A 22,670-nucleotide genomic window follows, 5' to 3' on the forward strand; every position below is an offset into this window, starting at 1 on the left:
TTTCAGAACCTTAATCAACCAAGATGCTTCAATACCAAAGTACCGGTACCGTCGTCTGAGGCTGGAGGGTTTAAAGCTGCTCTACCTTAGAGAGGTATATTTAAGATAATATTGTTTAACTTTTATAAACGATTAATTTTATTTGGATATTTTAAAATAACACTTGAAATAGGTGCCACAAAATTCTTTCAAAACGTGAATTCTCAGAACCACCTCCCCAAATCTCGAGCTTGAAGCCTCCGCCTCACTAAAAGTAGATCCCACCATTACCCGGTAGCGCGGAGGCATACCTGGAGACTGGTACCCCACCTGCCCCGGGGCGTGACCTGTGATCCTTGACCCGTGACCCCACCTCCTCTGGGGCATGACCCCTGGCCCCACCTCCCCTGGGGCGTGGCCCGGAGCCGGGAGGAACCCTGGTAAGAGCCGTGTAGCCGGAGCCGGGAGGAACCACTGTGCGCGCCGCCGTGTTTCCGGGCGGAGACACTCAGGGCGCGACCCTTGTCTGTTACCCACAGAGGCCCGCCGCCGCTGTGCCAGGCGCGGCCATGAAGTTTCGGGCCAAGATCGTGGACGGGGCCTGTCTGAACCACTTCACACGTGAGCAGGGAGGCCGGAGGGGAGCGAGGGAGGAACGGAAGGAAGCAGTGAGCCCGCGGTGGGGACCGCGCCGGAGGATCAGAAGGGGGATGGGCGCCGGTAGGGGCTGCGGGAGGATGGGGCCGGGATGGGGGTGCTGGTGTAGGCCGCGGGAGGATGGGGCCGGGAGGGCGCGGGTCGGGTCGGAGGGCACTTGTGGGGATGAAGGCGGCTTTCAAGGGACGATTCTGAAACTTGATTCCGATCACGTGGCTTTAAAAAAAAGCGGCCACTGCTCCCATAGGCTTTATCAGGCATTGACATTCCTTCAAGGCCCCATTCGTCCCTCCACCCTGACAGTGCCTAACCTTGCATTTAACTCTGTATTGCAGTACCCAGTAGTCAATAAATCCATGTTGAATGAATGAATGACTGGTAGGTGCCTGTTTTCTTATTTGAACACTGATGATGTGTACTGTACATCTCCCCGAGTTTGTTGGGAGAATTGCATGACATCAGGGGTATTAAAGTACTTTCCAGTGTGATACCAACATTAAGTGGTTATTTTTCCACCGGAAGTTGATGAACAAGAAATTCTGCAAAATAAGTTTGTCTCTAGGATACGCGATGTACATTTTAGTAATTCTTTATTTTAACCCTGCTTTAGGAATCAGTAACATGATAGCCAAGCTTGCCAAAACCTGCACCCTCCGCATCAGCCCTGATAAGCTTAACTTCATCCTTTGTGACAAGCTGGCTAATGGAGGGGTGAGCATGTGGTGTGAGCTGGAACAGGTGAGCAAAAGCTTCTGAGACGTCCGCACACTCTGCAGATTGTCACTGGAAAGATCACAAATGCCCTCCCTCATCCCCCATTTTTTTCCCTCAGGAGAACTTCTTCAACGAATTTCAAATGGAGGGTGTCTCTGCAGAAAACAATGAGATTTATTTAGAGCTAACATCGGAAAACTTATCTCGAGCCTTGAAGACTGCCCAGAATGCCAGGGCTTTGAAAATCAAACTGACTAATAAACACTTTCCCTGCCTCACGGTCTCCGTGGAGCTGGTGAGTAGGAGAGTCAGGGTTTCTGAAATTTCCCCCAGAAGTCTTGGCCTCGAAGAAATAGACATAGTTAGCCTAGCCTTTTTAACAATAAATATTGTTGAAAGCTATTTGGTTTATTTAAATTTAAAGATCTGGTCGATAATTATATTTTGCATTAGAGTCAGTTCCTCCTCATTTTAAAATTGTGTTGTTATCATATGCATTCAGCTGGAATGCTGCTTTTTCCAAGCCATAAAACTTCCAGCCTCTGTTTCTTGTAGTGGTATTGTCACCTTGTCTAGAAATCATGGTTTCTATCCACTTTCACCTTTGACATGTTTTCTCCCCACTCCCACCCTGCCTCATCTGCTGTAATAACCTTTAAATGGCCCCTCATTCTTCAGTACACGTATGTTTTATATGCTACTGCCAGATGAATTTAGTGCACAGCTGTCCTCCAAACACACAAATACACAAACTCATGCGCACACATACAACCCAGAGTTGCTCTTCCTACTCATAGAATGAGGTTCGTATTTCCTTTTTTTTTTTTAAGACTGAATCTCTCCCTATCACCCAGGCTAGAGTGCAGTGGCACGATCTCAGCTCACTGCAACTTCTATCTCTCAGGTTCAAGCGATTCTCATGCCTCAGCCTCCTGAGGAGCTGGGATTATAGGCGCCCACCACTACACCCAGCTAATTTTTGTATTTTTTTAGTAGAGTCGGGGTATCACCATGTTGGCCAGGCTGGTCTCAAACTCCTGACCTCAAGTGATCCACCTACCTTGGCCTCCCAAAGTGCTGCGATTGTAGGCATGAGCCACCGCACCTGGCCCAGCTTTTCTTCGTAACTCTCAACTCTTTGCAGTCAGGCAGTTCTCAGAGCTAATTAGGGCATTTCATGTCACAGTATAAGTTTGGTATGTTTTTTCTATTGCTTAAGGAAAAGCAAGATAGTAATGTATAATACTTTTTGTCCAAAAGTGCAAGATATTTTGGTCTGTGAGTTTCATAGGAGCCCTTAGAAATAAATATAGTTTGCCTTTTAACCATTTAGAAACTGCAGCACTCTTGAGTGTCCTATACCCAAAGAATGGGCTTCTCTTGGTTGTGTCAACATAGCAGTCTTGCTTCTTTCTGCCTCACGGCTTTACATGTGCTGTTTCCCCAGCCTGAAACCCTGTCCCCTTGTTCTTGTCTTCCCATGGCTGCTGCTTCTCCTGCTTTTGGTGGTATCTGAAATGTCACTTCCTCAGTCTAAGGAAACTCCTCCACACTCAGCCTGGTCACTGTGGTGTGCTTTCTCATGGCTCTAATGAGCATTTCATACAATTTCATTTGTTTGCATTTTTATTGATCTGTTTGTTCCACTGGAACACTAAGGACCTTTTTGTCTTATTCACCACACTTCCCAGTTCCTGGAAGTACCCAGAGTTTGTTCCATAAATATTGGCACCATCAATATTGGTCGAATGGCTTTTGAGTGAATAAATTGACAGCATTCCACTTAGATTTGGTATTTCAACTTTTTTGTCCCGGGTCTTTGGGTTCGTTTTGTTGTTGCTTAATATTAACAACATAAAAATATTTTTAAATTCTTTTCTTGGCAGTTATCTATGTCAAGCAGTAGCCGCATTGTGACACATGACATCCCCATAAAGGTGATTCCTAGGAAATTGTGGAAGGACTTACAAGAACCGGTGGTCCCAGATGCTGATGTAGGTGATGCCTGCAGTCCTGTTGTACACCCCACATTAAATGGCATGACTTGAATTCTCTAATTTTAGTTGTAGTCTTGCAGTATATTTTATTTTTAAAGGATACTTAATGAAAACATTAGAATATTTGCCTTTTGTTATTTACATAAAGCATCTTAAAACATGTTGCATATGATAGAAATGTCATGCCATCCTATATGTAGAAAATGTCTCGCTCAGTAACATCACTTAAAACAAAACACAACTGAAATGATACTTTGGAGGACAATTAGTATTTATTAGTATTCTTGGCCTTAGACACCAATTTGGGTTTCACAGGACTTGATCTTTTCCTCAGCCGGTCAGGAGCGATATCTGGATGTGCACGAAAGCCAAGAAGAGAGGAATTTCATGGCTTAGGGCTAACATGGGCTAACAGTCATGCTGATGGTTAACCCTAGAGCCCCTGAAAGTAAAGATGATGCCAAAGGGCCCATTTCCTCTTGCTCACAATTTATTTAAGAAGAAAGTACAGAAATATGCTGGGTAAAATAATTACTTGACTTTTACTAGGTGGCACCTACACTGATTTTGAAAAAACCTGTGTTTTATAGAGCACTCTTGGTAACAGTCTCAGGTGTGATGCAGTGACTCTCTGCCGTGTTTTTGCACAAAGCATGGAAAAGGCCCCTGAATCATAGGTGTAAATGTCCCTTAGAGGAGGGCCTCCTGCTGATTGCCTGAGTTTTATTTCCCCTGGACCAATATAGGGGCATCTCAGCTGAAGTGCCCTATTCCTTCTTGAGCCAAAAGAATGCCCACAGGGACATGGTTGCTGAGGTAACCAGAGGCAGGCATTCTATTCTTTAATTTTGCTTGAGCATCCTTGAGTTAGTGAAATAGAATTGGTTTTCTTATATTTTTAAAAGAACTTTATTCAGAAAATTGTAAAATACTATCCCATAGTTTTTGAGCATGCATGTGTTCCAGAGTTAGTTATGGAGCCCTTGTCATTACTAGAGTATATTAATATTTTTAATACTTGTGCTTTTTTCTCATTGGTTTTGTAGGTTAGTATTTATTTACCAGTCTTGAAGACTATGAAGAGTGTTGTGGAAAAAATGAAAAACATCAGCAATCACCTTGTAAGTCACAACTTCTTTAGAAAAGAACTCTGAAGTATTTGGTGGGGCGGTGTGGGTGCTCCAGCTCACCCTGCAGCAGTCCACGCAGGTGGGCACCTCCTAACCGAGTTCCCGCTCGTGAGGACCTGGCCTGGTCCTGAGAACCTGCAGATTGCTAGTTGGATTTAGAAACCTATTCCAATACTTTTCAACTCTAATTCGCTGAGGAAAGCTTTTATATTTGCCTTTAATCTGCCTGTTTTTCCTCTTATTTTGGATGAAACATTGTGTCTTTTTTTTTTGAGATGGAGTCTCGCTCTGTCGCCCAGGCTGGAGTGCAGTGGCGCAATCTCGGCTCACTGCAAGCTCCGCCTCCCGGGTTCATGCCATTCTCCTGCCTCAGCCTCTCCGAGTAGCTGGGACTACAGGCGCCCGCCACCACGCCCGGCTAATGTTTTGTATTTTTAGTAGAGACGGGGTTTCACCATGGTCTTGATTTCCTGACCTTGTGATTCGCCCGCCTCGGCCTCCCAAAGTGCTGGGATTACAAGCGTGAGACACCGCACCCAGCCGTGTCTTTTTTTTTTTTTTGAGACAGAGTCTCACTCTGTTGCCCAGGCTGGAGTGCAATGGCGCCATCTCAGCTCACTGTAAGCTCCGCCTCCTGGGTTCATGCCATTCTCCCACCTCAGCCTCCCGAGTAGCTGGGACTACAGGCGCCTGCCACCACGCCTGGCTAATTTTTTGTTGTTGTATTTTTAGTAGAGACGCGGTTTCACCGTGTTAGCCAGGATGGTCTCGATCTCCTGACCTCGTGGTCCGCCTGCCTAGGCCTCCCAAAGTACTGGGATTACAGGCATGAGCAATGGCGCCTGGCTGGAACATTGTATCTTTTACCTGCTAACATGCCCATATTTTTCTGTGAGTCACTGATATGATTGACAGTGAGTTTAGAGTTTCCTGTCTGCATGCCAAGTGTCTTTCAGTGAGCCAGGGACAAAGATATGCCACAACATAGCAGCCTTTATTCCAAGCACACCTCACACCAAGCTAGGGGGGCACTTTTATATTTCTGTTTATTTTCTGTTTATTTTGTGAAAGTCTCCTATGGCCACATGGCTCGAAATGTTACAGTGTGTGACAGTGGTGAGAAATGTGTAGATTATCCTCATTCATACCTGGGGTTATTGTGAATTCTTCCCTCACTCACTGCCCCTCCCTCCGCCCCCTGCTCCCTCCTATCCCGCTCCAAAAAACACCCTTGGTTATGTCCCTGAATCTTCTAAAAACCACTGTCCACCTGATGAAGCATAAACTTTTGATCTTCACAGTATGCCAGGCCACCTTTGTAGCCATATCTCTGTTGTATTGCCACACCCTACCTGCAGAACCAGGCTGGGTTCTGGTGTTCCCCCACAATGCATCTTCTTTTTTGTTCAGTTTCTTTGCCATTTCGCACGTGGCTTCTTCTGTCCATCTCCCTGGAAGGCACTTAGCCATTCTCATGCTTCATCACAGACCTTTCCCCACCACCCCTCTGGAAGCTCCTCCTCCGTGGAGCTAAGCTGTCCAGTGTACCTGGTAAATCACCTGCTAAGATCTCTGAAGGTCTTGTGAACCACCAGCTTCTTGATAAGGGAAACCCCATCTTAATCATCTTTGTGTCCCAGCTGCCCAGTGTGGATTGCCACTCAGTAGGCAGCAATAAGTGTTGCATGGATCTGGAACGGAATTTAGCTTCAAGAGGTCTTTGAAATCACAAAAGTATTTTGAAGCCTAGAAAATGTACATTGGACTGTTTTTTTCTAGAGTTCTGCTCACTAAAAGCAATGCTGTCATTGGACCTGTGTAACTCAAAGCTTTTCCTTCATAACTTAATCTACAAAATCTGTTTTCCATGAAGCAGTGTGCACTGTGCTGACATTGGTGTCACCTGTGACTGCGGTGATGTTGATCCAGTTGTCAGGCTGGCTTCATCTGGGGATACCCTGGGGACTTCCAGAGAAATTCAGAGAGGCCCAGGAGAGAAAAGACAGGGCCGTTAATTGAAGGATGGCATTTGTTTGTTCTTTCTGTTCAATGAAAATGAGTCAGCAAGGTAGAGAGGTAGAAGGGTAGCTTAGAATCATCAGAGGTGTTTTGTTTTCTCTTTTTTGGAGTTTAAAAAAACATAGAAATGTTGTGGAGAGGCTACTACAATCTGGAATTACTAAATGGAAAGTTATCAAGTTACGGTAGCAAAGTACATAATCAAGTTACTGTAGTAAAGTACATAATCAAGTTACTGTAGCAAAGTACATAATGAGGTCTTCCGGGGTATCCAGAACTCTGTATCTGAATATTACAGGCAGTAGAATGAAGGAAAATGGGTAGACTCAACACACTAAAAATGCTCACCTTCCCATTAGAGATGCCCAGTCACTTCCTTTCATTAAATGCGAGGTGTGACTGATGGGATGGGTTGTATGTGGCTCATGCAGGAGCAGAAAAAGAAGCAAGAACTGGAGGGAATAGACATAATGTTCTAAGACATTGCTTCTAAGTACGTGTGAATCCCCTGGAATGTGGTTAAAGTGCAGGTTCTGATTTGGGAGGTCTGAGCTGGAGCCTGAGGCTCTGTTTCTGACCAGCTCCTGGGGGATGTCAATGCTGCCTGCCTTCAGACCACATTATGTAGCAGTACTTTGTGATGTGTGCCTGTATTACTCCGTTTTCACACTGCTAAAAAGATATTACCTGAGACCAGGTAATTTATAAACAAAAGAGGTTTAATTGACTTACAGTTCTGTATAGCTGAGGAGGCCTCAGGAAACTTACAGTCATGACAGAGGGCAAAGGGGAAGCAAGGCATGTCTTATATGGCAGCTGGAGAGAGAAGAACACAGGAAAAACTGCCACTTTTAAAACCATCAGATCTCATGAGAACTCCCTATCATGAGAACAGCATGGGAAAAGCTGCCCCCATGATCCAGTCACCTACCACCAGGCCCCTTCTCAGCACTTGGGGATTACAATTCGAGATGAGATTTGGGTAGGGGTGCTGAGCCAAAACAAACTGTATCAGTGCCGTACTATATTGTACTTGAAATGTTATCTGAGAAACAGCTTTGCAGGGTCACCTAATGATAGAAACCAGAGAGTCTATGTTTAGGAGTTATGATGTGGAAGGGGGGAGTCCTTGGAGCCACACACCTGGGTTCAGCTCCAGGCTGCGCTGTGCAGTGAGTACCCTAGTGCTGGGTACTACCCCAAATGGGGATAACAGTGCAGCTATGACAGGGGCTTCATCACTTTTTACAAATTTAGAGATAATTTTTACTAGGTGCCCAGTATAGTCAGCATTCCATAAACAATAGGTGACTATTTTAAGGAAATCATTGAAAGATCTTACCCTGATACTTAAGAAATCAAGTGTGTTGTTGTGCATAATGTTCCAGATAACTGAATCATAAAATAGACATGAGTGACCAGTGTTCAGAGAATTAGTTGTTTGTTAGTTTCTTCAGTAAGTATTGACTTAAGGCCACCATGTGCTAGGCACCAGGTGTTAATGGTTAGGAGGGAGTTGGAATCTAATACTCTGTTACTGAGATTTTTAGGAATTCGAAGAAAATGCAAGAGAACATTTAAGCCTAAAGTGCATCTAGGACCATTGCAAGTTGCATTTTTAAATAAATATTTATTTATTTATATCTAAAACCATTGCTTTTCAAAACAATAGGAATTTACAGATCTTGGGTGTGTGGTTGTTTGGAACAAACGAGCATAAGTCATGTGTTAGCCTTAGCCCCACTAAGCAGTCTAGCATATTCACAAAGATTGTTTTATGTATTTTATTTTAGTCAACTATTGTTCCAGATTGTAGGAAAGCGGGTTAGGAAATATAACAATATATTTTTTGGATTAATGAAATAAAAGGGTTGAAAATGAGTATTTCTCGTTCAAAGTAGATTATACAACAAGTAAGTTTGGGGCACTATTTTTCTATTAATGTGAAAAGCTCAGAAATAAGAGCTCACCCAAGTTAGAAAAACTTTGTTTCTGGAATGAAAACTATTCAGAGTTCACCAATTTTAAGGAATAAGAACAAGGAACACTAAATTGTATTCAGTAAACATGGACACTGATACAGAGCTGCGCAGACAGGGTGCCTTCTCTGTTTTCTCTCTGTGGCACTGTGAGGATGGAATGGCCCTAAATAAGACCAGTTGCTAGGTGGCACTTCTGTAGTACTAGATGGCAAAATGCTGTCTAGCAGACTACACACTGGCTTTCCAGAGACCTCCTAGGCTTTCACATTGGGCAGATATCAACATCAAAAAGAGAAATAACATGTACTGGTTCTTTTAGGAGGAAGTTTCATTGTAGGTGCAGGAGTGGACCAGGATAGGTTAGCAAAACCTCAAACCACACTGTGACATATGCTTCATTTCTAGGTTCCATCCAATTAAAAGAACTGATTGGTTGTTGGGGTGGGCAGAGAGGAGCTTCAAAGGAAAGGAGTCCCCTGTGACCTGAGGAGACAGTCCCAGGGCAGCAAGAGCAGGAGTAGAAGAGGGGCGCCCGATAGTATGTGAGGGAGAGGCAGAAGTCTGGTAGCCTGGGCGTGTGGAGCTTGGCTCAGCCATCCTCAGTCCTGATAACCCAACAGCAGCCCCAGACCCTTCTGGATTTGGACATTTCATTTTCCAACATGTGAGTTTATTTTCTAAATAAATGGCTATGTTCTTGTGAGATTCTAAAGGCCTTATAGTCATATTAAATGTGTATTTATGACAAATGGTTGATTTATATTTTATAAAAATAAGATACTGATTTCCACATTCTTTTCTCATTTTCCCCCTTCCTGTTTTGTAATGGTTATATTATGTCTACATCATCAGAGCATAAGATTTTGTTACTACACGTTATTCTGTCCTCTTCATTCCTGTTGTTTAGTTTTGGTTCTAAAGGTCAAAATAAGGCTCACACTGTTTATGCTGTAACTTCTCCAATGATTTTTTTGGTTATCAAAAGCTTATTCTCTACCATATCACTCAAGAAGGACTCACAGGAATAGGATTTCATTGGTTATCATGTGTTTATAATGTCAGTTTGGCTCACTGCACTGCATTGTCTGCCGGTGTATATTATTGCTATCAAAAAGACTGACTCCATTCTGATTTTGTTTCACAGCTTGGATTTATTCATTTGAAAGTGGGGACTAAATACCCTGGGGATTTTTCCCATTTTTCTTTCAATCCAATTGTCTTGACCATCTGGGGTTAATATTCCCAGGTGTGTGGTGTGTCCTTTCAATATGTGGGCTCAACTCTTCATTCACTTCAGGAAAGTTTTGAGCTATAGTTGATAGCATTTCTTTTCCAGTGCTTTGTTTTTCTTCTGGGACTCAGAGGGCTTGGGTCTTCTCCACCATCTTTATTATTTTCTGTCATATCCTTTTTATCTCTTTGTTTCTGTTTGGTAAATTTTATTTTTCTCCTTTCCATCCCAGTTTCTCTTACTATTCTCTCTGTGGTGCCTATTTGCTCTAGTCTTCCTTCTAAACTAGTTTCTGTTTCTGAAATTTTTCCTTATGTTTCTAATTACTTCCTGTGCTGTCAGCTGTGTTTTATATGCGTGCTCTCTGGTCATCTCATGTCTGAGCTTCCCTAATTCTGATTTATGTTGTTCTGTCATAGCTTCTATTATTGTTCATTTCTTTTTTTTTTTTTTTCTTTTTTTGAAACAGAGTCTTGCTCTGTCGCCCAGGCTGCAGTGCAGTGGCGCAATCTCGGCTCACTGCAAGTTCCACCTCCCGGGTTCACGCCATTCTCCTGCCTCAGCCTCCCGAGTAGCTGGGACTACAGGCGCCCGCCACCACACCCGGCTAATTTTTTGTATTTTTAGTAGAGACGGGGTTTCACCGTGTTTGCCAGGATGGTCTCGATCTCCTGACCTCGTGATCTGCCCGCCTCGGCCTCCCAAAGTGCTAGGATTACAGGTGTGAGCAACCGCGCCCAGCCTATTGTTTGTTTCTTTTAGTTGGTCTTGAAATAATAGGCTATACTCTGCATCTGATTTGCAGAGTGCCTTTAGGTTTCTTTTTTTTTTTTTTTTTTTTTTTGATACAGAGTCTCGCTCTGTCGTCCAGGCTGGAGTACAGTGGAGCGATCTTGGCTAACTGCAAGCTCCGCCTCCCGGGTTCACGCCATTCTTCTGCCTCAGCCTCTCCGAGTAGCTGGGACTACAGGCGTCTGCCACCACGCCCGGCTAATTTTTTGTATTTTTAGTAGAGACGGGGTTTCACCGTGGTCTCGATCTCCTGACCTCGTGATCCGCCCGCCTCGGCCTCCCCAAGTGCTGGGATTACAAGCGTGAGCCACCGCGCCCGGCCGTGCCTTTAGGTTTCTAAGTGTGCTTTGGATATTATAATTTCTGTTTTTCTTTTTTCAGAGTATCATTATATGGAAGTCAACCACAGTCCTTTTGTTGTTGCTGTTATAGGTGGTTTTTCTGGTTCTTTTTTTTTCTTTTTTTAAGACGGAGTCTTGCTCTGTCACCCAGGCTGGAGTGCAGTGGCGCGATCTCGGCTCACTGCAAGCTCCGCCTACCAGGTTCAGCCATTCTCCTGCCACAGCCTCTCCCGAGAGGCTGGGACTACAGGCGCCCGCCACCATGCCCGGCTAATTTTTTGCATTTTTAGTAGAGAGGGGGTTTTACCGTGGTCTCGATCTCGTGATCCGCCCACCTCGGCCTCCTAAAGTGCTGGGATTACAAGCGTGAGCCACCGCGCCCGGCCGGTTTTTCTGGTTCTTTTAGGAAGAAATTTCATTGTAGGACTGAAAGGGGACCAAAATAGTTTTCTAAATTAATGACTCTAGAATTCTCTATTCTTTGTAACCACAAAATATTAAAACATGCATCCTCCCCACGTCCCCAGGACTTTCTGAGATCTGTCTCTCTTTTTCCTTTATTTAAAGTTTCATTCCCTTTTTTTTTTGCCCAAGGTGCCCATTCTGCTCAGTTGAGGCTCTTACTTCCCATGGTTCCTTCTCAGTGCAGGATTCTCTCCTGCTGTGAGGGAGTTCTCATCAGCTCCACCCAGCCCTCCCTAGAGCGCTGCCCTTGTGCTGCTGTAGTCTCCTGGCAAGTCCTCTTGGAGTTTGGAGTTCCACCTGTTTTCACATCTTCACTGAGTTCTTCATTCTGGGAGGCAGGCAGGGGGACTTGCCCTTTGAGATTTCTGGGAGATTTCTGGGAGATTTCTGAGTTCTTGGCTCTTGGGCCTTCTCACTTTCGCTGATAGCACGGGGGTCTCAATGTGCTCTGAGGTGTTTTGAGGTTTTGTAGGGTACTTTGTCATCTGGTTGTGTGAAAGCTGTTACCCATGGAGTTTTTTTTCCTTTTGTCTTCCTTTTCTAAGACTATGTAAAATACTCAATTTGCAGGTTATTGAAGCAAATCTAGATGGAGAATTGAATTTGAAAATAGAAACTGAATTAGTATGTGTTACAACTCATTTTAAAGATCTTGGAAATCCTCCATTAGGTAAGTTTTCTAGTGGGTTATATTTTGCTTTTGATAAGTTAATTGTTTCAGATAACCTACCTATTGAGGTCTCTTCATGTAAAAAGGTTGAAATTCAGTTGACTTTGTTTCATGCTTGGGTGAAGAACAAAGGAATTGAGATTGGACTACGTATCCCTGTGGTGTAGTGGGGCAGGTAGCCACCAGGGGGAGAAGCTGTGCCACCAAGTAGCTGACAGATCTGTGCAGGGTCTCCATCCTCTGTAGAATTTGGATCAAGTTAAATAACCTCCAAGATCCTTTCCAGCTCTTCAATTCCTGTCCTACTCCTAAAGAGTTCTATTTCTCACCTGGCATGGATTCAGAAAGGTAGATACATTTGTTCTTATATTCTCCTCCTTTAGTTACTTCCATATGTATGAAATTAGTGTAGCAGATGCAAAACTGTTTCACTTGATCGCATTTCTCATGTCATACAAGGTAATAAGGGACGATAGAGTCAGTTCAGCAAGTGGGGAGAGAGGGGACGGTTGGACAGTTTGGTGAGTCATAAGCCAAGAGGGGGTTAGAATCATGGCTGGAAAGTCGCAGTTGCACAGTAGCAGGGGCTGCCTGAGCAGGGAAGCAGGCAAAGGACCAGGGGAGAAACACCTGGGGATGATGAGAAAATCATTTTATGATACATAGGTGTGCCAGAACCAATAAAATCGGCCCTAGTCACGTTTAGGATTAAGTTACTACGAGTCTGCTTGAATATAAACACAGATTTTAGCATAGAGTTGGAAGGAATTTTTGCTTTCTAGTTAAGAGCATCCTGTTCCAGCAGAGTGAAATCCATACGGTTATGCCTTTGAAAATATTGTATAAAGTGATTCATTCTGATGTCACTCATTTTGTTTCTTTTAATAAACATAAGGTGGGACTTATCTTTGGTACTTTCTCAGAAGTAGAAAGGATGTTTTCTTTTTTTTTTTTAATTCCACTTTAGAATGACAGGCCTTGTATTAGTTAATGTATATATTTTCACTCTTAAAATACATAGTACAAATAAATACAATTTTCTTTGACCTAAAGAGGGAGATTGAGTTATATTTCAAGTCCCCTGTAAATAAAGATGCCCTGGAAATTATCATAGTATTTTAAATAGTAGGATCTAATGCTTAATGAATGACAACATTTACAAGTTGCGATATTTCTCCAGGATGCTAAAATCAGTGCTAAAGTGAATCATTTATTTAAGTTAAATGCATTGAGTATCTCCAGGTTTCCTGTTACGTGGGAAGATGTTGTATTTAAACGCATTCCTATCATTTTAGCCTCTGAAAGCACCCATGAAGACAGAAATGTGGAACACGTGGCTGAAGTGCACATAGATATTAGGAAGCTCCTACAGTTTCTTGCTGGACAACAAGTAAATCCCACAAAGGCCTTATGCAGTGAGTGTCCTTCTCTGTTTTGTTTTTCATATTCTTTCATATTCTAAATACTTCAGTCAACTCTAGTCTAACAGATTGCATATAGTCTCATAAATCCAAAAAAAAAAGCCCAATTATGTGGACTTTAGCTTCCTAGGACAGTGGGGTTTTTAAAATTTTCCTAGATTCAGAAGTACCTAAGGTGGCGGCAGAGAAACAACCCCTGGGCATTCTGTTAGGGCCTGAAAACTGCAGCCACACTGGTTGGTAGGTGGGTTGTGTGCTGCCTCAGTTGGCCAGCACACCTGGAGACGCCATCGGGAGAATGGGTGCAGATCATCCCACCTTCTCCATGGTCATCTAATTTGACTTACTCAGAGTGCCAGACACGGTTTGGCTAGGATTTAAGTTTTCCCTTGTGATGCCTTGTTTCCTTTCTGTAGCTATGCTGGCCTGCATTCGCTGCTCCATATCTGTGCCTTGGCTGCTGGTTGTTAACAATTGCCTCTTGATTCTGGCTGGGCCCCATCTTGTGAGGTCACACCTGCTCCAGCACTCTTCATCTACTGACCACACATGAGAAAGGCATTACCTGCCAAGAGCTTTTCAAGGCATTTTTGTCACCTTACTACTGAAATCACAGCAACCTAAAAGCGACTGCATCCTGGATTTGAAGTTCCACGTTTTGTAGAATAGCTCCCAGGCTGAGCTGAGAGGGAGGTTGGGCCAACACTACACCACATCCCCTTTGGATCTGCAGTGTGCTGTAGAGAAGGAACACAGCATTCTAGGTGGCAATGTCAAAGACCAGCCCTTTTGAATGAGAGACATGAAGAGAATCAGAAGAGACCATGGGAGGGGCGATGGGTGTTTGGGAACTGGGGAAGGTGTCACACAGTTGGAGTGATGGGCACAGAAGGAGATATCGCCAGAGAAGCAGCTCTGAGGGTAGAGATGGAGAAGCTAGACTAGGCCAGATCATGGGGAGTTTTGGGGTGAGGTACCTGTGCTGCTTTTTAAGGAACTTTGACATGGACAATGTCATATTTCTAGGGCTGAGCATAGTGGGAGCTATGTGGCAGTGCAGGGTCCTTAAAGGTGCTTCTGAGAACCTTGATGTGCATGGAGATCGCCTGAAGGTCATGTAAAGGGACTCCTTATTCATAGTTTGGGCTGGGCCTCATGACTGCACTTCTCCCAAGCTCCTGTGCAATGCCCAGACCCTTGGTCCTGACAAGCACAGTGTGAATGGTGAGAGGGTGAAATACCGCTCCTATCTGCAGAATGTGGAAACACAGAGTGTGGGGGGCCCCTGCGCTGCACAACATCAGTCTTTGAACTTGGTATTTTGGGGACCTTCTGAATCCAAGGCTGATGGGGAACACAGAAGAGTACTTATCAAAGGTGGTTGACTAAGCCAAGTGTCTTCCCAACATTCACTTTGGTGTCCCCACGTGTAGCAGAGAAAGGAGGACCAGCAAATTGTGATGTAGCAAAAATTTTTTTTAAAAAACCCTAGGTTGAACTTCTCATACCTTCTTAACTTCCCAAAGCCCCTTTTCTGTCTCCGTTAGTCTCCTTCAGGTGTCGGCTCAGTTGTGCCCTCCTCTAGCTAGGTCCTGCCACCCTCAAGTCTCTGCCTCTCCTGTGCCCTTGCACCACCTCTCCTAAAGAATGTTTGTCTTCCTGCTTGTCCTTTCTGGTCCTTTCCCCAACCTCCCATCTCCTGGGATTGGCCTCTCTGCAGCCTGCTCACATGTGGTTTCTTGTCACTCACTCATATCTGCTGGAGAGCTTTCCTTGGCTGCTGTGCTGCAGCTCCCCGAGCTCTCAGTGGTTGTCACACTGTGTGCTTCTGCCCACCCTCATGTGCTCTTTACTTCCCTGCTTGTTTGCATGCCTGATGCCTTGGATTTTAGCCATCACCCATGACCCTCACGGGATTGGCAGGACCGTTGAGATGCAGGGATCCATCCCATGCAGCAGTGTGTGACACAGCCTGCCCCAGGTGTTGGGGGATCCTGGTTCTTGACTCTTCTCAGCACAGTTCCTCCACTCACTGGTGAGGAGCTTCTCTTCCCTGCAGAAGGATGCTCATGTGGGTGAATGTGGTTTGCCAGGAAGCCAGCCTGCTGGGTGTTTTGCTAAGGGCTTGGGCCGCTTCACTCTCCCTCGCACAGGGAGCCGCCAGTGCTGGGGCCGTGATGCAGCCTCAGCTGTGGCAGTGAGAATGAGAGACTGTGGTCTCTGCAGCTGCCTCAGGGAAGACAGATGTCTAAAACAGGAGTTGCAGGCTGGGAATGCTGTTCTGAAAAAGTAGAGATCAAAATGTGTGTGCTGCACTAGGTCTTTAAAATCATGGCTTTTCTCTTCCCAGATATTGTGAATAACAAGATGGTACATTTTGATCTGCTTCATGAAGACGTCTCCCTTCAGTATTTCATCCCTGCACTGTCCTAGCACCCTGTCGCTGAAGTTGGCATGCAGAGACTTTGTCAGGATGGGAGAGGCCATAGGCGTTGTGTTCTGATCACTGGTCTGTGTCCTCACAGCACCGCACATCGACACGCTGTACTTATTTGTCCCTCTCTAACATTTTAACTAAAAGTTGGTTTAACAACACACAGCTGGATAAACATATCACTTCATGTTGCTCATGTCTGTTTTGTTTTGTTTTTAAGACACTGAAAAGCTAGAATTTATTTATTCAGACTTTAAAGAACAATTTCTCACTGATATTCTGAAAATCCTCATGTATTTAGATGGTGTAGTAGCCAGAATTCGTAAAGCTGTTGCCTGGGAGCTTGGTACTTTCCCTCCAGGCAGAGGCTGTAGCTCAGCACAGCCTGTAGCGCACAGTTAGTCTTGCATTGCAGTGTGTTCACCCTGCTTGCTCCTGCCCCTTGGAGCCCAGTGACAGAAAGGACAGCCTCTGTCACCCCACCGCCACTGCCTTGGTTACTCAGAGCGCTGTGGGGTGTCACAGCTGCAGCATTTGGAGTCTGTCTCTTGCTGAGGACTCAAGCCCACCTGAGTCCACTCCCCTCTTTTGATGCCTGGAGAGCTGGCCCAGCCAACACAGCTCTTAGCTGGGAGCTCCTTCTGCCATTCCAATTAGTTTCTTCCTGGGGACAGTTTTGGGTTTAGGTTGTAATTCCTTATATTTCTTTCTTCCACAGTGCATCGGATCTGTCGTTCTGGAAAGAAGACTCTTCTATTTAGAGTAAAAACAAACGAAACTTCTAAGGTATCATCTATGTTAAGTGATGAGACCATATTTCTTTGATGTTTCTGAACATCAAAGCTGATTCAGTACTGGTAGATGTGCTCATTCTCCCTGAAACATACCCATCATATTTCCTATTATAATTACATCTCATTGTCCTGTGGAGGTGGACATGATAAACATTATCTTTTGTTTTTTTGTTTTGTTTGAGACAGGGTCTCCCTCTGTCACCCAGACTGGAGTGCAGTGCCACAATCATGGCTCACCGCCTTGACCTCCTTGGATCAAGGCATCCTCCCACCTCAGCTTCCTGACTAGCTGGGACTACTGGTGTGTGCCACCACACCCAGCTAATTTTTAATTTTTCATAGAGACAGGGTCTCACTGTGTTGCCCAGGCTGGTCTTGAACTCCTGGGCTCAAGACACCTGCCCACCTGGGCCTCCCAAAGTGCTGGGATTACAGGCATTAGCCATCACACCCATCCATAAACATTATGTTAATGTCACGTTACAAAACTGAGACCTAAGTTACTTAGGATAAGATGAAATGGAAGACTTTCTAACATGAAAATTTATATTTTGGCTTTTTCATGTTTTTTGGTAAAGCCAGTGTATTTGAATGATTCTTTTGATGTTTAATAATGGTTTTTTTGTTTGTTTTTTTTTTGAGTTGGAGTCTCGCTCTGTCACCAGGTTAGAGTGCCAGTGGCGCGATCTTGGCTCACTGCAACCTCCGCCTCCCAAGTTCAAGCGATTCTCCTGCCTCAGCCTCCCAAGTAGCTGCTACTACAGGCACATAGTAGTTACCACGCCCGGCTAATGTTTGTATTTTTAGTAGACACGGGGTTTCACTATGTTGGCCAGGATGGTCTTGATCTCTTGACCTCGTGATCCACCCGCTTTGGCCTCTCAAAGTGCTGAGATTACAGGCATGAGCCACCACGCCTGGCCTATGTTTAATAATGTTTAAATAGGATGGAATATTTTATTAAATTAACATTTTAAAATTAGAAGACACCATTTTGATTTTTAAACCCTTTCTCCTCTCGTAACAAAATTCCAGCTGCAGTGAGAAAACTTAAAAATCATGATCCAAAATGAAACAATATCTGAAAGTAGTTTTATAAAACTGAAATTGCTGTTAAAGAGAATGTATTAGTGACTTAACCATTTGCTCTATATGATGTTTATTATCAAATACACATAAGTTTGAAGATTTTAATGAATGGCCTAAGACTTTATCTTTGTGTAGAATGTGGCTAAAGAAACCTTAGTTGAGATTCAAGAAGTTGGTGTCTGTTTCTGATTCTTATCACAACTTGCTACTTAGTGTCTACCAAGTCCTCCACCTCTTTGCTCCTCAAAGAGCTGTGAAAAATGATGGCAGGAGCCGGTACAAAACCACAGACTTAGAGAAGGGCACAGAAATAGCAATTTAATCCATTTAGAGGAATGAATATAATTTGAAAAATTAACTTATTTCAAGACTGACATCTCAAAGTGTTGAGACCTTTTTTAAAATAGCTTTCTGGATTTTGAGACATACTTTTACTGGCTGTGATTTATAAGAATTTGTGGTTTGTGGAGTACTTTCCTAAATGCCAGGGTGAAATAAGGCAGTCCCATGCCTTGCCTGCCCTGGGCTCAGCCTCACTTCCTTTTGGTAGGCACATCTTTTCTCTCCTCCCTTGTTCTGCTCTCCCCCAGCATATACCTCCTAGCCCCAGGCAATTACTTGTCTAAAATCTATCTCTATATATTTGCCTATTCTGATTTTTAGCTTTTTTTTTTCCTGAGGGAGACAGGGTCTGGCTCTGTCCCCCAGGCTGGAGTGCAGTGGTACAGTCACTGCTCACTGCAGTCTCAAACTCCTGGGCTTAAGCAGTCCTCCTGCCTCACCCTCCCAAGTAGCTGGAACTACAGGTGTGTGCCACTGTGCACAACTAATTTTTTTTTTTTTTTTTTTTTTGAGACGGAGTCTTGCTCTTTCGCCCAGGCCAGAGTGCAGTGGCGCGATCTCGGCTCACTGCAAGCTCCGCCTCCCGGGTTCACGCCATTCTCCTGCCTCAGCCTCCCGAGTAGCTGGGACTACAGGCACCCGCCACCGCGCCCGGCTAATTTTTTGTATTTTTAGTAGAGATGGGGTTTCACCGTGTTAGTCAGGATGGTCTCGATCTCCCGACCTCACGATCCGCCCACCTCGGCCTCCCAAAGTGCTGGGATTACAGGTGTGAGCCACCGCGCCCGGCCCTGCACAACTAATTTTTATATTTTTTGTAGAGATGAGGTTTTGCCACGTTGCCCAGGACTCCTGGGCTCAAGCAGTCTGCCTGCCTCAGCCTCCCAAAGTGATAGGATCACAGCCGTGAGCCACCACACCCAGCAATTCTTTTTATCCAAGAATTTTATCAGCTCAGTTTTGAGGTCATTCTGTGCCATATCGGAGACACTTAAGAATTTCCCATTCCAGTTGCTCCTGGCTAGCATCCAAGTGGCCCTGCCGTCCTCTTCCAGCCCTTCCTTGGCCCAGCAGGGAACTACTTAGCCATCAAGTCTGTAGGCTGAGTTTACAGTGAGGGACTGCCTGGTGTGAAGGAGCCCACTCTTGGGGACCTAGAATGTGGCCTCAACAGTAGTCCTGGGGCTGGAATTCTGCTTCAACCTTTAGGCAAAGGTGTTTAATGACATTCATGTTCTTAGTGTATGTTGCCAATTTATCAAAGCATCCATCGTTTTGAAGAGATAACAATTCAGTACTTTTTAAAACAGCTGTATTGAGATATAATTCACATATCACACAATTCAACCATTTAAAATAGACTGTCTAGTGGTTTTTAGTATGTTCTCAGAGTTGTACAACCATCACCACTATCAATTTTAGAACATTTTCATCACCCAATAAAGAAACTTCTTAACCATAAATAATCATTTTTCATTTTTCTCTCCTCCCTTATTCTGCTCTCCCCCACCATATACCTCCTGGCCCCAGGCAATTACCTGTCTAATATCTGTCTCTATATATTTGCCTATTCTGGGTTTTAGCTCTTTTTTTTTCTTGGGGGAGACAGGGTCTGGCTCTGTCCCCCAGGCTGGAGTGTAGTGGTACAATCACGGCTCACTGCAGTCTCAAACTCCTGGGCTCAACCAATCCTCCGGCCTCACCCTCCCAAGTAGCTGGAACCACAGGTGTGTGCCACTGTGCCCGACTAATTTCTGTATTTTTTGTAGAGATGAGGTTTTGCCACATTGCCCAGGCTGGTCTCAAACTCCTGGGCTCAAGCAATCTGCCTGCCTCAGCCTCCCTAGGTGCTAGGACCACAGGCATGAGCAACCACACCCAGCAATTCTTTTTATCTAACTGTAATTATATATCGTTGACCAGGATCTCCCTTACCAGCTGCCCCCAAACACTTAAGCATCTGGTAACCACCATTCTACTCTCTCCTATGAGATTTGCTTTTTTAGATTCTAAATATAAGTGAGATCGTGCACTGTCTGTGCCCAGCTTATTTCACTTAACTAATATTCTCCAGGGGTTGAACCCCTGTGGTTGCAAATGACAAGATTTTGTTCTCTTTTTTTCGCTGAATAGTACTCCATTGTTATGTCCATTTTGTTTATCTATTCATTTCTTGATGGTCACTTAGGTTGCTTCCATATCTTGGCTATAGTGAATAATGCTACAGTGAACGTGGCAGTGCAAGATGTCTTTTTGATGTACTGATTTCATTTCCTTTGTGTAAATAGCCAGTTGTGGGATTGCTGGATTGTATGGTAGTTCTATTTTTAATATTTTGAAGAACCTCCATACTGTTTGCCTTAATGGGGATACTAATTTACATTTCCTCTAACAGTGTACAGAAGCTTCCTTTTCTCCACATCCTTGCCAACACTGCTGTCTTTTTTTTTTTTTCCCAAGAAAGGCCCAAACAAAGCTAATCTTTTATCTTGTTGGTAATGGCCATTTTAACTGGTATGAGGTGACTGAGGTGGTATCTCATTGTGGTTTTGATTTTCATTTTCTTGATGATTAATGATGTTGAACATTTTTTCATATACCTATTGGCCATTTGCTTGTCTTTTGAGAAGTCTGTTCAGGTCTTTTGCCCATTTTAAAATAGGGTTATTTGTTTTCTTACTATTAAGTTGTTTGAGTTCCTTTTATATTTTAGATATTAAACCTTTGTTGGATGTTTAGTTTGCAAATATAATATTTTCTCCCATTCTGTAGGTTGTCTCTTCGCAGAAGCTTTTTAGTTTGATGTAGTTTGATTTGCCCATTGTTCGCTTTTGTTGCCTGTGCTTTTGAAGTCTTGTTCATAAAATTCTTGCCCATATAAATGTAATGAAGGATTTCCCCTGTGTTTCCTCTAGCAGTTTTATAGTTTCAGGTCTTACATCTATGTCTTTAATTCATCTTGAGTTGATTTTTGTAGATGGTGGGAAATAAGGGTTTAATTTTATTCTTCTGCATATGGATTTTCAGTTTTCCCAGCATCATTTATAGAAAGACTGTCCTTTCCTTTCAATAAATGTGTGTTCTTGGCACCTTTGTTGAATATCAGTTGGCTGTAAATGTGTGGATTTATTCCTGGGTTCTCTGTTCCGTTGATCTATCTGTTTTTATTCCAGTACCATACTGTTTTTATAACTTTAGTTTTATGGCGTATTTTGAAGTCAGGTATTATGATGCCTCCAGCTTTGTTCTTTTTGCTCAAGATTACTTTGGCTATTCAAGGTCTTTTGTGGTTACATACGAATTTTAGGATTTTTTTTCTATCTCTGTGAAGAATGTCATTGGTATTTTGATAGGAATTGCACTGAATCTGCAGATTGCTTTGGACAGTATGAACATTTAAGGAATAATTCTTTCAATCCATGAACACAGGATAACTTTCCATTTATTTGTGTCTTCGGTTTCTTTCATCAGTGTTTTATAGTTTTCCTCCTAGAGATTTTTCACCATGGTTAAGTTTATTTCTAGATAGATATATATATATATATATATTTTTTTTTTTTGTGGCTATTGTAAATAGGATTTTCTTGATTTCTTCTTTTTCGTATAGTCCACCATTAATGTGTAGAAATGATATGGTTTATGGCTGTAATCCCAGCACTTTGGGAGGCCAAGGCAGGTGGGTTGCTTGAGCTCACGAGTTTGCGACCAGCCTGGGCAACATGGCAAAACCCTTTCTCTACAAAAAATACGAAAATTAGCCAGGTGTGGTGGTCCCAACTACTTTGGAGGCTGAGATTAGAGGATTGGTTGAGCCCAGGGGGTTGAGGCTGCAGTGAGCTGTGATTGCAACACTGCACTTCAGCCTGGGCAACAGAGTGAGATCTTGTCTCAAAAAAAAAAAGAAATAATACTAGTTTTTGTGTGTGGGTTTGTATCCTGAAACTTTACTGAATGTTTTTTAGTTCAAACAGTTTTTTTGGTGGAGCCTTTAGGATTTTCTATACTTATGATCATGTCATCTGTAAACAGGGACAGTTTAACTTCCTCCTTTCCAATTTGGATGCCTTTTCTTTCTCGCCTAATTACAGCATGTTCCTATTCTGTAAATGTTCAATGAACTAAAGAATGATTCTCGGGTAGTTAATTTTGTCAATGTTGATGAACTCTTTTCCTTCTCTGAAAGCAGCTACTTAGAGATTTCAATTTCTTGCGTGGCAATTTGCAGCATTTCTAGTGGTACTGCTCCACATTTTACGGCTTTATGAAGAAGGTGTTTACTTTTTTTGAAATTACCTTGAGACGTTTCAAACTGTGCAGAAGATAGATGCACAAAAGCAAATGTCTTGCAGTTTGCTATAGCCACTAATGCATCATCTGGCTCTTGAATAGCTTTTAATTCAGCTTTTAAATCTCAGTTGAATTTGAGCAAAACCTTCGTCTTCATATGTATCTGGACAAATTACTTCAATTGCTTGATAGTAATGACCAATCAATTTATTTAAAATAGTATAATTTAGTAGGACAGTGTTTTTCTCTGGTTTGAGCAACGAATTCAGCCAGTCCTCCGGGTTGTTCAGCATCATCATCATTTGGTTATCAGTTCCTGAGTTATT

At 43.4% G+C, this 22,670-nt stretch overlaps 1 protein-coding gene across 4 annotated transcripts; it reads left to right on the forward strand.

The window, feature by feature from the left end:
• Window positions 1-448: 448 nt before the first annotated feature.
• Window positions 449-16,826, forward strand: HUS1 (HUS1 checkpoint clamp component). 4 transcript variants are annotated; one of them, XM_003268918.4, is made up of 8 exons: window positions 449-600; window positions 1,247-1,374; window positions 1,469-1,645; window positions 3,237-3,344; window positions 4,394-4,468; window positions 11,878-11,977; window positions 13,273-13,392; window positions 15,749-16,023. In XM_003268918.4, exons 1-8 carry the CDS (start codon window positions 549-551, stop codon window positions 15,829-15,831), a joined length of 843 nt encoding a protein of 280 aa, XP_003268966.2. In that variant the 5' UTR covers window positions 449-548; the 3' UTR covers window positions 15,832-16,023. The 4 variants fall into 4 exon arrangements, 2 of the variants coding, with proteins under 2 accessions (XP_003268966.2, XP_030652426.1); XR_004026455.1 differs by lacking the exon at window positions 449-600 and adding an exon at window positions 16,551-16,826 and having other exon boundaries at window positions 1,096-1,374; window positions 15,749-15,942; XR_004026456.1 differs by lacking the exon at window positions 449-600 and adding an exon at window positions 16,551-16,826 and having other exon boundaries at window positions 1,096-1,374; window positions 15,749-15,907.
• Window positions 16,827-22,670: the final 5,844 nt, after the last annotated feature.

The sequence above is a fragment of the Nomascus leucogenys genome, chromosome 17 (genome assembly GCF_006542625.1).
Source record: "Nomascus leucogenys isolate Asia chromosome 17, Asia_NLE_v1, whole genome shotgun sequence".
Lineage (NCBI taxonomy): Eukaryota > Metazoa > Chordata > Mammalia > Primates > Hylobatidae > Nomascus > Nomascus leucogenys.

Excerpts from the sequence above, each read along its gene's own strand:
- HUS1 (XM_030796566.1), top strand. The coding sequence starts at position 1,162 with ATGAACAAGAAATTCTGCAAAATAAGTTTGTCTCTAGGATACGCGATG. Across the intron at positions 1,375-1,468 it reads TGTGGTGTGAGCTGGAACAG|GAGAACTTCTTCAACGAATT; the intron begins GTGAGCAAAAGC and ends TTTTTCCCTCAG. Across the intron at positions 1,646-3,236 it reads TCACGGTCTCCGTGGAGCTG|TTATCTATGTCAAGCAGTAG; the intron begins GTGAGTAGGAGA and ends TTTTCTTGGCAG.